At 45.5% G+C, this 14,144-nt stretch overlaps 1 protein-coding gene across 6 annotated transcripts in view; it reads right to left on the bottom strand.

Moving 5' to 3' along the window:
- SEMA5A (semaphorin 5A) overlaps positions 1 to 14,144 on the bottom strand; it is a 572,726-nt gene that overhangs the window by 154,308 nt on the left and 404,274 nt on the right. For all 6 annotated transcript variants that reach the window (XM_070774864.1, XM_070774868.1, XM_070774863.1 and 3 more), the window contains 2 exons: positions 12,695 to 12,830; positions 3,539 to 3,743 (listed from right to left, as the gene is read on the bottom strand). In XM_070774864.1, coding sequence (XP_070630965.1) covers positions 3,539 to 3,743; positions 12,695 to 12,830 — 341 coding nt within the window. The remainder of the gene's footprint in view (positions 1 to 3,538; positions 3,744 to 12,694; positions 12,831 to 14,144) is intronic.

Genomic DNA, 14,144 nt, shown 5'->3' with positions numbered 1-14,144 from the left:
GAACAAACAGTATTCCAAAACAGCACCCCAGAAATAAGGGCTCGAATTAAGGAAATAAACAGTCATGGAAAAAATAAAATAAATGGTTAGCAGAGGTGGCAGAGGGCTCAGCATTATAGAATGTGGTACCTGAACAAGGGGTTTCCCAGGTGGCTCAGTGGTAGAGCATCCACCTGCTAATACAGGAGACCCAAGTTCGATCCCTGAGTCAGGAAGATTCCCCTGGAGACGGAAATGGCAACCCACTCCAGTATTCTTGCCTGAAAAGTCCCATGGACAGAGAAGCCTGGTGGGCTACAGAGGACCCTGGTGGGCTACAGTCTATGGGGTCACAAAGAGTCAGACATGACTGAGCACCTAAGCACATACACACATTTTAACAAGAGTGACAGCATGTTGGAGGAGCAAATCTGTAGACATTGGAATTGAGGCCCAGTCAGAAAAAGCAATACATTTCTCCCTAGAGAGGACAGTAGAAGCTCTGAAACAGAATGGTATTTGCAGGGTTGGAACAGAGAATGAGAACAGCCATAGCTAAGAGCAAGAGAGATAGCCTCACATGAGGGGCAGGAAGATACACAGAGCTAGCAAAGGCATGTCACAGAGGGAGGACACAGGCCCTAAAAGATGGGGGTTCCCAAAATCAAGATGCCTAGAATCCACGGATGGTCAACACGATGCTCATTCTGTCCTTGGAGAGAGGAACTCAGCAGCTGTTTGGTTATAAGACTCAGTCATTCATAAAACACCACTCTTAAATATTCTAAAGGCAACATGGCCATGTTGCCTCCTGTTCTGAGAAGACCTGCAAAATATCCTCACAGTCATGAGCCAGAGAATGAGTCTCGCCCTGGCTAGATTTTGGATAAGACAAAGATGGGAGTAGCAAAGACTCAGCCCCAGAAGGTGCACAGGAAAAGCTGTTGGTCTCAGTGCAGTGCTGGCCAGCAGGGACAATATCATTCGAGCTGCAAGAAGCACCATGAGCTGCACAATTAACAAAGGCCCATTTCACTTTGATTTTTAGATAGTACTGAGAAATAGAAGTAACCGACTTTCAAATGACCATGGGCAGGGTTTCTCCAATTTGTGCTTATTCAAGTAAACCCCAGGTAAAGGAAGAAAAATTACCAAATCTGATTGCTAAACCCAAAATACCCAACTGACCCTACTAGCGAGTTAGGAAGTAGTTCAGCTTCATATTCACTGGCTGTGAATGGTAATTATACCAATGCTGTATCAGCTGTGCTGTGCTTAGTCCCTCAGTCATGTCTGACTCTTGGTGACCCCATGGACTGTAGCCCACCAGGCTCCTCTGTCCATGGGGATTCTCCAGGCAAGAACATTAGAGTGGGTTGCCATGCCCTCCTCTAGGGATCTTCCCAACCTAGGGACGGAACCCAGGTCTTCCACATTTCAGGTGGATTCTTTACCAGCTGAGCCACAAGGGAAGCCCAAGAATACTGGACTGGGGAGACTATCCCTTCTCCAGCAGATCTCCCCGACCCAGGAATCGAACCGCGGTCTCCTGCACTGCAGGTGAGCTACCAGGGAAGCCCTGTATCAGCTGAGTCCTTCTTAATGTCTGGATGATGTACAGCATATGGACAGTAAGGTCCTGCCATGTCTGCTCAGTATCAGCTCTACCATCAAATGTATCCAAGGTTTGCCTTGATGTCATCTATTGGCTATGTGCATGCTAAGTCGCTTCAATCATGTCTGACTCCTGGCAACTCTATGGGCTGTAGCCCGCCAGGCTCCTCTGTCTGTGGGATTCTCCAGGCAAGAATACTGGAGTGGGTCGCCATGCCCTTCTCTAGGGGATCTTCCCAACCCAGGGATCAAACCTTGCTTTTCTGATTCGTCTGCATTGGCAGGTGAGTTCTTTACCACTAGTGCCGCCTGGGAGGCCCATCCACGCTATAAATAAAAGCCCACATAAACATCAGCCTTCTGAATTCTAAAAGTCCAATTCTGCCATCTTTGACATCCCTACTTGTCAGAAATGGTTCAGCTCTTAGCAGGTTTAGTTAAAACAGGCTGGCATTTTTGGATATTCCTTCTAATATTCCATTTGTACGTTTCAATGCCTTGAAAATAAAGAAGAAAGCTATCTGCTGGATCATTTCAAATGACATCCTTTTAAAGCTAAATTGTATTTTGAATTAAACCTTGCAAAAGAAGATATCACCTTCAAAATGTATTCAGCAGTGCTAGAAGAGATAAATGAAAAGACCCAGAACCTGGTTGAGACGAAATTTATAATTTAAGAGTCCCTAAAGTTAGAATCACCCAGCTAGTCTAAACAAATTAAATACTATCCATGTATCCAGCTGCTAGGAGAACTCTGCATGTCTGCCCTTAGGCCCTGAGCAAGGTCGGGAGCAGGGCTCTTTCTGTATTCATGGCCATTTCCCTGCTGGAAGGGGCCTTCATCCACGGCAATCCCCACTTCCCCTTGAGTTTAACAAACAACCTGACTAGTGTGTCATGGAAACTACAGAAGAGTTCTATGTATGGCGTCTTCTCCCAGCGCCCATCCTGTGATTGGCATTAGTAACATCTTGCTCTACTATGAATGAATTTATCGATAAGCAGTAGATTATATCAAAAGCAAGAAAACCAGGTCTGTAGAAAAGAAAAGTTAGTCTCTAGAGGACGTATCTACTGAATGGCTTGTCATCTATCATGATTGGAATTAGAACCCCAAACCAGGATGGACCTAGAAATGACCATACTAAACAAAGTAGGTCAGACAGAGAAAGACAAATACCATATGATACCACTTATAGGTCTTCCCTTATAGCTCAGATGTTAAAGAATCTGCCTGCAATGCAGGGGACTGGGGTTTGATCCCTGGGTCATGAAGATCCCCTGGAGAAGGAAATGGCAACCCACTCCAGTATTCTTGGCTGGAGAATCCCATGGACAGAGGAACCTGATGAGCTACAGTCCATGAGATCACAAAGAGTTAGACACAACTAAGCAACTAACACAGACACAGACAGAGAGTTAGGTGGAATCTAAAACACAACACAAATGAAATGAAACAGAATTTACAAGACAGAAATGGGCTCACATAGAAAACAGACATAGTTGCAAGGAGAATAGGGGAAGGAAGGACTAGGAGTTTGGGATTAACAGATGCAAACTAGTAGATATAGGATGGATAAACAACAAGGTCCTACTGTAGAGCACCGGGAACTACATTCAATATCTTGTCATAAACCACGATGGAAAAGAATACGAAAAAGAATAATACACAGATGCACACATAAGTGAATCACTTTGCTATACAGCTAAAATTGATGCTATACTTCAATAAAATTAAAAAGAGAGAAATTAGGAACTGCTTTTCCAATTAGAGTTATAACTAATAGACTGAAAACAGATGATTAAATTACTTCAAAAAGGGTGATGAAGATAAGACAGCACTTTGATGCTTGGAGGAAAGAAGGCAGACCCAAAGCGTGGCACCGAGGTCACACACAAAATCAGAAGCCGACAGAACACTCAGCAGAGGAGGGCGGGCTCCTACCTGTGGCCAGGTAGATGATGTGGACGAGGGCGTCCCGGGCCTGCACCACATCCACGGCCACGTGGGAGAAGCGGCTGCTGTCCTCCATGAAGGCGGGCACAGGGCTCACCGGCTGCACCACTTCGTGCATCAGGATGAACTTCTGCGCGTCCTGCAGGTTCCTCTCCGTGAGGTTCACGTACACACCCTGGTCCACGGTGCCACACTGCAGAGGGAGAGAGGCTGTTACCAGGCCCGGCCACCTGCACACCCAGGGCCGCTCCAGCCAGCCTGGCTGGGCGGGCGACTGGCAATCTGAACATCTGCCGGTGCCAATGTGCCCCCTTCTCCAGTCCCCTTACTGCCCCCATTTTTGGTGTCTCTCCCAGTTTAGATCTGAGCTCATTGTATTTGGGGAGTCTTCTCAACTCTCATCCTAAATGAATGATCAGAACAAAATGAAGTGACATCAACAAAGCAGAAACAGACCCACAGACTTAGAGAAGGAACTTATGGTTACCAGGGGGTAACTATGGTTACCAGGGGAAGGGTGAGGAGGGGATAGCTTGGGGTTGGGAATCGACATGTATATCCTGCTATACTTAGAATGGATAACCAACAAGGACCTACTGTAGACCAGAGGGAAATCTGCTTAACAACCTAAATGGCAGAAGAATTTTAAAAGAATAGATCGATGTATAAGAATAACTGAGCAGGCTTCCGTGGTATCTCAGTGGTCTGCCTCAGGTTCGATCCCTGGGTCAGGAAGATACCCTACAGAAGGAAATGGCAGCCCATTCCAGTATTGTGCCCTGGGAAATCGCATGGACAGAGGAGCCCCACGGGGTCACAAAGAGTTGGATATGACTGAGCATGCAAACACATTGCCTTGCGTTGTATAGCTGAATCCCTTTGCCGTATAACTGAGACTATTACAACACTGTAAATCAACTATACTCCAATATAAAATAAAAAGTAAAAATAAATCAATGATCAGAAGTTTAAAAAAACATGAAGTAGGAGTCACTGCTAATTTGAATAGCATATGCATAACATCTCCTCGTCACCTCTAGAGTCCCCTAGGGAGTTGTCTGGCTAAATGCACACTGTCCAGTCTGCCAGACACATCAGATTCCCAGGTGGAAAATTCAGCCATCAAATGCATGACGCAGATTTACTAGCTTTCTTTGGGATGGCAGGTCTATAAGCAAGACATGGATTCTACAGAGATAGATTTAGGTCATTTTAATCTGCAAACTATGCAATACTGTTCTGCTGTCTTTCACATAAGCTACACAACACTACGTTAGCCGTATTATTGTGCCCTTATTATCTGGGCTTCCCTGGTGGCTCTGATGGTAAAGAATCTGCCTGCAGTGTGGGAGACCTAGGTTTGATCCCTGGGTCGGGAAGATCCCCTGGAGGAGGGAACGGCTACCCACTCCAGTACTGCTGCCTGGAGAATTCCACGAACGAAACACTCTGCCTTATTATCATGTGCTTATTATCTAACCCAAGCCAAAAGAAACAAAAACTCTGGTTAGAGTCAAGCATCGAATAAAAACATGGTGCAGGGCAGCAAAGCTTGCCACCCCAAACATCTCTCTGGCATGTGAACGATTTTCAGAGCGGAAAACAACGGAGGCCCAAAGGACTTGAGAAGAAACTGTGACCTTCCCCTAAACGCTTACAAAATTTAGATAGATGGCCTGTTCCTGGAATAGAGCTATTTCCAGAGATGTCTGCACTGAATAAGGGCAGACTGTAGTGGGGAAAACTCAGCAGGGCCCAGAGACCAGAGCCCACTCTGTGTCCAACAGTCTCTGCAGGCCCAGCAAACTCTTGTTTACCAAACATTTGCTTTTCTATGTGCAGGTCAATTGCCTTCCTCCTCTTTGAAGTCTCAAACCAGTACCAGCAACATGCTCTTTTATCTTTAGCTGAAGATGGTATTTAAGGTGAGGGTTTCTGCCATTAGGGGGAGTTACTCAGTTTTCCTGGGTCCCTCTCCTGTGTATGTGTTATTAAACTTGTGCTGGATTTTCTCGTGTTAACCTGTCTCATGCAAATTTAATTCCTGGACTGGTTGGAAGAAGCTAGAAGGGCAGAGGAAACTTTCTTCCTCCCTGACAATGATGAATTTTTAAGAACAGGGGGGCATAAGGAACTAAAGGGATGTGAGAGAGGAAGGAGATGAAGAGAGAGAAAAGGAAGAAACCAGAAGGAAACAGGAAGGAAGGAAGTGGACTTTTCAGGTAGAAATACCATGCAGAGGACTCTGGGACTAAAGCAGGGAAAAAAAAAAATCCAAGCCTGGAAACTGCGGAGAATTAAATTCAGAGCTGCACTGTGCAAAGGCTGGCAAGTGTCGTGGAGGATGGTTTTGGACAGGGACGAGGTTAAAAGAGGGGCGGGAAAGCAAGCCAAGCTTTCCCAGGGCAGCATACAGAATCAGAAAATTATCACCACGATTTCTCATTTCTTTCATAAACTTTAAATCCTAGGTCCAATAAAGGCTGATCCCCGGCAGAACTTCATAGAGGCAGGGTTGATGGAAATGAATTTCCCTGTCCATTCCATCTGAAAAACAACCTTTATAACATGTCGTTTCTAATACGTGGTTTTATAATAGGTTAGAGGTGCAAAAGTAGATGATGGAAATGGCTTGTGAAAAATTGAGGATATTTTTGTAGCACTTGATAAAATAGCCTACATGCCCCCAAAGGATAGGCTGATGGTATATTTAAAGAATCTTGGAGCAAAATGGATGCCAAGACCAGTCCAAAGCTTAGTTTAAATGCTGCATCTTTGCAGGGGTTCCCCTGGTACCAGGTGGTGGGAGGGTCGGGTGAAGGTGAAGGGTCAGTTCTGTGGCCCAGGGACCACACTGCCTCAGGTGAGTCCCTGCCTCGCAGTCCTTGTCTCTTTATCTATAAAGTGGTTCAAAAACACTTCTGCTCCCTTCAGAGGGCTGCTGTGAGGCTTGTAAACGCTAAGGAGCCAGGCCGTGCGCCTGGCACAGAGAAGCCATTCAAACAATGGTATAAATGGTCCATGGGTCTGCCTCACAGCAGGGCAGCAATTCTATGGTCCATTGAGCTGCAGGGGCCAGAGGGAAGGAATGAATAAGTGAAGGGAGGAAGGAATCAACGAGTGAACACACAGCAGTTGTGCTGGGGCAGGGGGTGCAGAGCCAGGGGATTTTATATAATTACCGTATTTAACAATGACACGTGGAGGGCAGAGACACTGCCCGTTAACAACAGTGTCACAAAACGGTCTGAAGTCTGTCCAGGCGATTTCTAGTTCTGACAGTGGCCAGGTCTGGCTGTTTTCTCTTCCTGAAATCAGCAGCAATTCTTAAGTCACAGGAGACAAGGAGCAGTCTGCCTGGGGGATGGAGTTTTCCATCCAGGTTTTGTTTTCTCCACACAGTGCTTTTAAAATTGACATCATAAAACCCGGGAGGCATAATATGAAATTGAGGACCTCTGGCTGCTCTTGAGGAGTCTGGGGACCTGGGAGACTCCAAGACCTGGGGGCGGGGAGGGGGACGGTGGGCGGTGCTGGGGCTGCAGAATGGAACCCCCCACTGCCACCTGTCTTTTTCATGATGGCTACCCTAACCCTAGGCTGCAACCTGAATTGTCACTGTGATACTGCGATTTGTAATAAGAAACATATAGTTAGTTTTCATCCCTGTTCTGTCACAGAGCTCCTAAAACCCCTGACACTTCCTAAGTGAAGAGAACAATAAAGGCGTCTTTTGTTAAGTTACTGAGGTGACCTCTGGACCTCACTGAAGGGTGGGAATGCTGCCTGCCAGAGCTGCCATCCCTGTGGTCAGAGGGTTGGAACTTTTGGTCCCACTGCGCTGAACTCCAGGAAGGAGAAAGATGCTGGAGGTTGAATCCATCACCAATGGCCAGATGATTTAATCAACCTGCTTAAGTGAAAAACACTCATAAAGCCCCAAAGGATGGAGCGTTCAGACCCTCCAGGTTGGTGACCACATGGAGATTCAGCAAGCATGCTCAGCTCAGAAAGAGCTCCATGCTCTTTACTCAAACCTTTCCCTACTCTCCCTGTGCACCTCTTCCATCTGAATGTTCCTGAGCTATGTCCTTTACAAGAAAGCTTATTTTCTTGGACTCCCAAATCACTGCAGACAGTGATTGCCTGAAACCAAAAGATGCCTGCTTCTTGGAGGGAAAGCTATGACAAATCTAGACAATGTATTAACAAGTGGAGATATCACTTGCAGATAAAGGTCCATATAGTCAAAGCTACGGTTTTTCCAGTAGTCATGTATAGACCTGAGAGTTGGACCATAAAGAAGGCTGAGTGCTGAAGAATTGATGCTTTCAAACTGTGGTGTTGAAGAAGACTCTTGTGAGTCCCTTGGACTGCAAGGAGACCAACCAGTCAATCCTAAAGGAAATCAATCCTGAATATTCATTGGAAGGACTGACACTGAAGCTCCAATGTTTTGACCGTCTGATGGGAGGAGCCAACTCATTGGAAAAGACCCTGATGCTGGGATAGATTGAAGGTAGGAGAAGAAGGGGGCGGCAGAGGATGAAACGGTTGGATGGCATCACTGGCTCAATGGACACGAATTTGAGCAAAGTCCAGGAGATGGAGAAGGACAGGTGAGCTTGGTGTGCTGCAGTCCATGAAGTCACAAAGAGTTGGACATGACTTAGTGATTGAACAACAACGACGCTCTCACAAGTAAAATGTTTGAGTTCTATGAGCCTCTCTAGATGATTAACAAACCTAAGGAGGGGATCCACCTATAGCCCAGGTCGGAAGCAAGAGTGACAACCTGGACTGGAGACTGGTGTTGGAAGCGAGGGTCAAGGGGAGAGTCTTGCAGGACCAAGTCTATCAACCATGAGATCTGATGCTATCTCTGGGTAAACAGTGTCAGAATTGAGTTGAATTGTTGGACATCTGGCTTGGTGTTGGAGGAAAAAAAGCTGCTTTGTGGTGAGGAGGGAAAAAGGCAGAGGTTGGAATCGATCAGCAGTATCATTAGCCAAGAACTGGTTGAAACTATACAGTGTCTTGGTTTTCTAGCCAACTTATAATGAAAATCTCACCCGAGGATTCTTTTTCAAATATTTTGAATTCTATTTAAATTTATACCATATATTTATTGGATCATAAGTAATCCACCTAGCTCTCTAACAGGCTGCAAATTCTCTCACCATGCCTTACACATGGGGCTCCTGCAGTGTTGGCGTAACACCCCAGGGACTCTGAGCAAGAGGAAAACATTAAAAATAGTAAAAACACAGCCATCGTCCTCCTGCGGCTTACAATCCATAATCTTTGTCTTGCTAACACCTCTGAGAGTAATACATCTATACTTCTACTAATTCTTATAACAATAATATTTGCATTCTTGTTTATTTTTTCCAAGGATGACAGATCCATCCTAGCCCTAGCCTGCCGGCCCTTGGTAGGTACGTCCACGATCACCGAGGCACACGTGGAGAGTGCTTGACTTTGATGGTACCCTTCCTCCTGTTTTGTTGCAAACGCCTATGGAGTACTGAAGGATGCTGATGACTTGGCCAGGTCCCATCATCTGGTCCTCCAGCAGTGGCCTGCTCATCTGCTCGACCACTTTTGAGGGTCTGTTATCCATTTCGGCTCCATCAATTTGGTTGCTAGTAATCAAAACTGCACAGAAATTTCTAGAGTCTGTCCCAGTGCAGCTGTACCACTGGGTCTGGACAATGTTTTCTGTAAGTGACTGAAGCTTTTCCTAGTGAGGCCCAGAGTCTACATGGCTTTGGGGACAGCAGCTCTAACAGGGACGACTTTCATAGCACCACCTGCAGTGGTTTCTAGATTGCAACTGATAAAAATTAATAGTGTTACATTTTGTTACTATCTTCAATAGAGAATTTTGTATCAAATCTTGCAAAATTAGGCATTGTGCAGCCTACCCCATTCTTCTTGAATCTGAGTCATGTATCTGATCTTCTAATTAATTAGCTATTTCTAGTACACTCGTGCTTAGTTGCTCAGTGGTGTCTAACTCTCTGTCACCCCATGGACTGTAGCCGGTCCAGCTTCTCTGTCCATGGGGTTCTCCAGACAATAATACCAGAGTGGGTTGCCATCCCCTTCTCCAGGGGATGTTCCCAACCCAGGTATCAAACCCATCTCCTGCAATGCAGGTGGATTCTTTACTGTCTGAGCTACCAAGGAAGCCTTCTAGTACATATGCACTGCATAAAATTCCAAATCTTAGTAGGCAAACAATAATTTAAAATATCTAACTGCATGTAACCATTGGTTTTTGCAAATATAAGGCCCTTTATACACAGTTAGTGGATGGACCCTACCCCCCCATAACAGTGTGTGTGGTTCCTTAAAAGTCAGTCAGGTTGCCTTAAGTTAGCATGGTTATCAAACATGGTAAACCAAAAGAAAATATTCGATACTCATGTATATCAGGACTTATGCAAAGAATCACCATAATCTAAACTTTAGTCCTATGCAAATCTTAAATACCACCCAAGGAAGACAAGCTCAGTGGAGTAGGCTCCCTGCCTGAAATGCACACCACGTTCTGCAGGCTTCATTCATTACACCACACGGCCCGACTTCATCTCATAAACATGAGTAAGCCCTTTAGTGTGACACTGGCATTATAAAACCAGATGCCTGTGGCCTCAGGAAATGAGGGGATTTGCTTTGTGCTACAAATGTATCCAGACAAAGGGGCTAAAAGCTATCCACTGCCCAGAGGTGGTAAGGCATCACAGAGTTTATTAAGTCACTGTTCACTGTGAAGACACGTGCAGTTGAAATATCAAGACATTAAAAGAACCCTAAAATACCGTGAGCATCTTTGAAAATTTTTTTAAACTTTAGGATTTTACCATGGACTTTCTGAAAGGAAATGATATATTTCACCTTCATGGTTTTCCAGAGGGCCTTCTTAAACAGCTACATCACCCCAAGATCCAGGGATATGGGTGGGATTTAAATGCAGAGACTCAACAATGAGGCACAGGGAGTCCGTGTTCAGTTACTAATTACATAAATCATGTATGTCATCAGGAAACCTGACGACTTCATGTCTGGTTCCCACTAAACTGTTTGCTTGCCTGCATTTCTTTGTCTAGTACTGAACTTTCTTAGTAGGGAGACTTGAATAACAACTATAAACTTGATCATTCAGTTTCCTGACTTACAAGTGGGGCTAATGACACCCACTTTACAGAGCTGCTGAGATGAGAAAATATGACAAAGTCGATACAAACAAATAACCCTTAAATAGTCCCCCCTGTTGCTGTTGCTGCTGCTGCTAAGTTGCTTCAGTCCTGCCAGACTCTGTGCAACTCCATAGATGGCAGCCCACCAGGCTCCCCCATCCCTGGGATTCTCCATGCAAGGACACTGGAGTGGGTTGCCATTGCCTTCTTCAATGCATGAAAGTGAAAAGTGAATGTGAAGTTCCTCAGTCATGTCCAACTCTTAGTGACCCCATGGACTTCGGCCTGCCAGGCTCCTCCGCCCATGGGATTTTCCAGGCAAGAGTACTGGAGTGGGTTGCCATTGCCTTCTCCAGTCCACCTTGTTATGGGATGCTATATCATTTTCCCAAGTAAAGCAGTGAATGGTAAAGTGGACATGTAAGCCCATCTCTATTCTCAGTGTCATGATCTTTATAAAAAAATTTCAAAACAATTAGAATTGAATGATTCTTGTCAAAGTACAAGTAAAATGTAAAATAATTGAACTTTTCCACATTCTCAGTTTTCTCAAAAGCCAGAGGTTTTATGTGTTGGGTTGACAAACCAACCAGAATTTGGAGGTCTGAATATACAACTTGAGTCTAACACTGACTAGTTATGAAGACTAAAGTTCCTCTGGTTGGAAGAGGTTGAGGCTCTGAATCTGAGGACTGGGCCTGAGAGCCCAGCTCAGCCACTAAGGGGCCCGTATCCTTGTCCTGATGACATACTCTGAGGCTCAACACCCTTCTCTGTCAGAGGGAGCTGTTACCAATCATCGCACAGTTGCCAGAAGGCGGCAAGATACATAGAAGCATTGAGCCCAGTGTCTGGAACTTGGCATTCCTAAAAATTACACCCACGATGATGATGGTGAAGATCCTAAGACAGTTCTTCTCAGAAGAAAGGAGCTCCAGGGAAATCTGCTGGTATGCATGAATGTCTGAGTCTCCCTAAAATTCATATGTTGAAATCCTAACCCTCAAAGTGGCTATATTAGGAGCTGGAGCCGCTAAGGAAGTGACTGAGGTTAAATGAGGTCATAAGGGTGGGGCCCTGATCTCATAGGGTTAGTGTCACTTCATGCTCACCTAGGAAAAGCCACATGAGGACATGGTGAGAAGCTGGCCATCTACAAACTAGGAAGGGAGTACACTCTAGAAACTGAATGGGCCAGAACCTTGATCATGGACTTTAGGCTCCAGAATTGTGAGAAAAGAAATTTCCAGTCTGTGGCATTTTGTTACAGCAGCCAGAGCTGACTAACACACCTGCTGACCGACTAAACAGTAGAGGCTTTCATCCCTTTTGGTTTCAGCTCCCTCTCAACATGGGTAGATGAGAGCAGATGATGTCAGAGCCCCTGACAGCTTGAACACGCGGCATTTGGTGCCTTATACACAAATGGCCTCCATCTGCTCCTGTTTTCTCCACAGCCGCCCCATCACATCCCATTCACCCCAACAGGAAATCTCACTGCATACCCAATTAGAGCTCAATTCTGTTTGTGCATCCCCACTGCTCTGTGTCCTGGACCACGTTCATTACAGCATCATTCATTAGGAGTCAGAGCTCCTGGGGACACAGAGCCCACCATCATTAGTACTAATTGAAGCTGGATTCCCAACCTGCTGCATTGTGCTGGCCTTTTGCAGTCCAAGCTCAGGCGTCCCAGCTGACAAAAGACCCTTTGAAGGCCGGGCGCCTCAGGACACAAAAGGCCGTGGTCTATTTACATGAGACAAGCTGAGTGAGGGACTGTCCCACAGGGGGTTGGGGGTGGGGCAGCTCACAGCTGCACTGTGCGAGTACCAGGGTTTCAGTGGCCCCAGCCTGTCTGTCTGCACAAGGTTTCTGCCTGCTATCTGGGTGAGCAGCGGGAATGACTGAAGGAGTGGTCCTTTGTCCCCAGAATTACCTGGAAGTTGGGGTTGGGGTTGGGATACGGCAGCCAGGCGGACCGAGAGTTCTCCTGGTACTTGAAGGGCCCGTTAAAGGCCTGAGAGATGGCGCTGAGGTTGAAGATGCACACGGCCGAGGCAGCGATGCTGTTCCTGGGGAGGTGAGGAAGAAAGAGGAGAAGACGGGTCAGAGAGCACCCTCGAAGGTGAGCTCTGCTCCCCACAACAGATTCTTGGTGCCCAGGAAACACCTTCTAGGGGAACACTCAAGATCAGCAGGAATAAACACCCTACAGATGAGGCTGAAGCAGTGATGGTGCTCCTCTGGGTTTTTTTTCCTCCAACATTTCATTCTAGAAACAACAGTATTTAGCAGTTATGATGCTTGTAATCCCACGGACAGGATGGAGTCTGCACCCAGCTGGGGCAGAAATGATAGAAGCTTTTGAGGAGCTGTATGTTATACCTTTAAAATTCCTGGAGGAAAAAAAAATAAATAAAATTCCTGGAGGAAACAGTTCTTCCTCCAGGGCATGGGCCTCCCATCACCTGGCAAGGTTCTCTCCCCACACTCTAATCTGGGCACTTTAGCTGGCAGTGGGGTGAGCTGCTGCTGCTTCTGTCTGTAAAAGCCCCAAATAGTTGTGAGTATTTGTCATCTTTTAAAAATAAACAACTGAAAGCATTTTGCAACAAGTGCCTGTTAGAGATCCTTCGCGTATATGTACATGTATATGTGAAAAGTATTTTAAATTCAAAGGGTCAAAGACAAATATTTGGCAGAGCACTGACATAGGACCTCTTGAAGCTTTAATTCAGAATTCAGTCTTTGCAGGACTGAAGGCTGTCAATGCGAGGCTCTCGGAGTCCAAGGCCCTTTTATTAAGTGGAAAAAAGCAATATTTTTTTTTTTGGTTAAGTAAATCTACATTATGAGCTCAGCTATGGTTTTAAAATTTCATGTTTATGCTATTAGCCAATAGTATGTCTACTTATCAACTGTATTTCCTAAGGCAAAGAAAAAGCAAGAAACTATAAAATGTGAATGTCTACTTTATCCTTGGTTCATCTGAAAAACACAAATAGGTGGTAGATATCTACAAACTCCAACTCATCTAAGCTTCTTAAGGGAGGGGACATTCACTGACCAAATGAGGTTGAGACAACTGCTCCAAATCACCCAGCTACTAAATGGGGGAGTTGGACTGAACCTCCAGGTAGGTTGGCACCAAAATGGAAATTTTGAATTCTTGGTGACAGCTCTGTGTGGAGAGTAACAAAAGACACCCCGTGGAAGGTTGGAGGCTTGAGAGCAGGTATACCTGTTCCCTCTGGAAGCCCCAGAGAAGAGAGTCTGGAGGGAAGACTCACCCCCACTTCTGGCAGATAAAATGATAAACAATAAATGTGAACTCATTACTAATTTTACTCTTTGCATATTACCCTTGGAAAACAAGAAGATAAGTC

Source organism: Bos indicus, chromosome 20 (assembly GCF_029378745.1).
Source record: "Bos indicus isolate NIAB-ARS_2022 breed Sahiwal x Tharparkar chromosome 20, NIAB-ARS_B.indTharparkar_mat_pri_1.0, whole genome shotgun sequence".
In the NCBI taxonomy this organism is placed as follows: domain Eukaryota; kingdom Metazoa; phylum Chordata; class Mammalia; order Artiodactyla; family Bovidae; genus Bos; species Bos indicus.
This window is presented reverse-complemented; position numbering and strand designations above follow the sequence as displayed.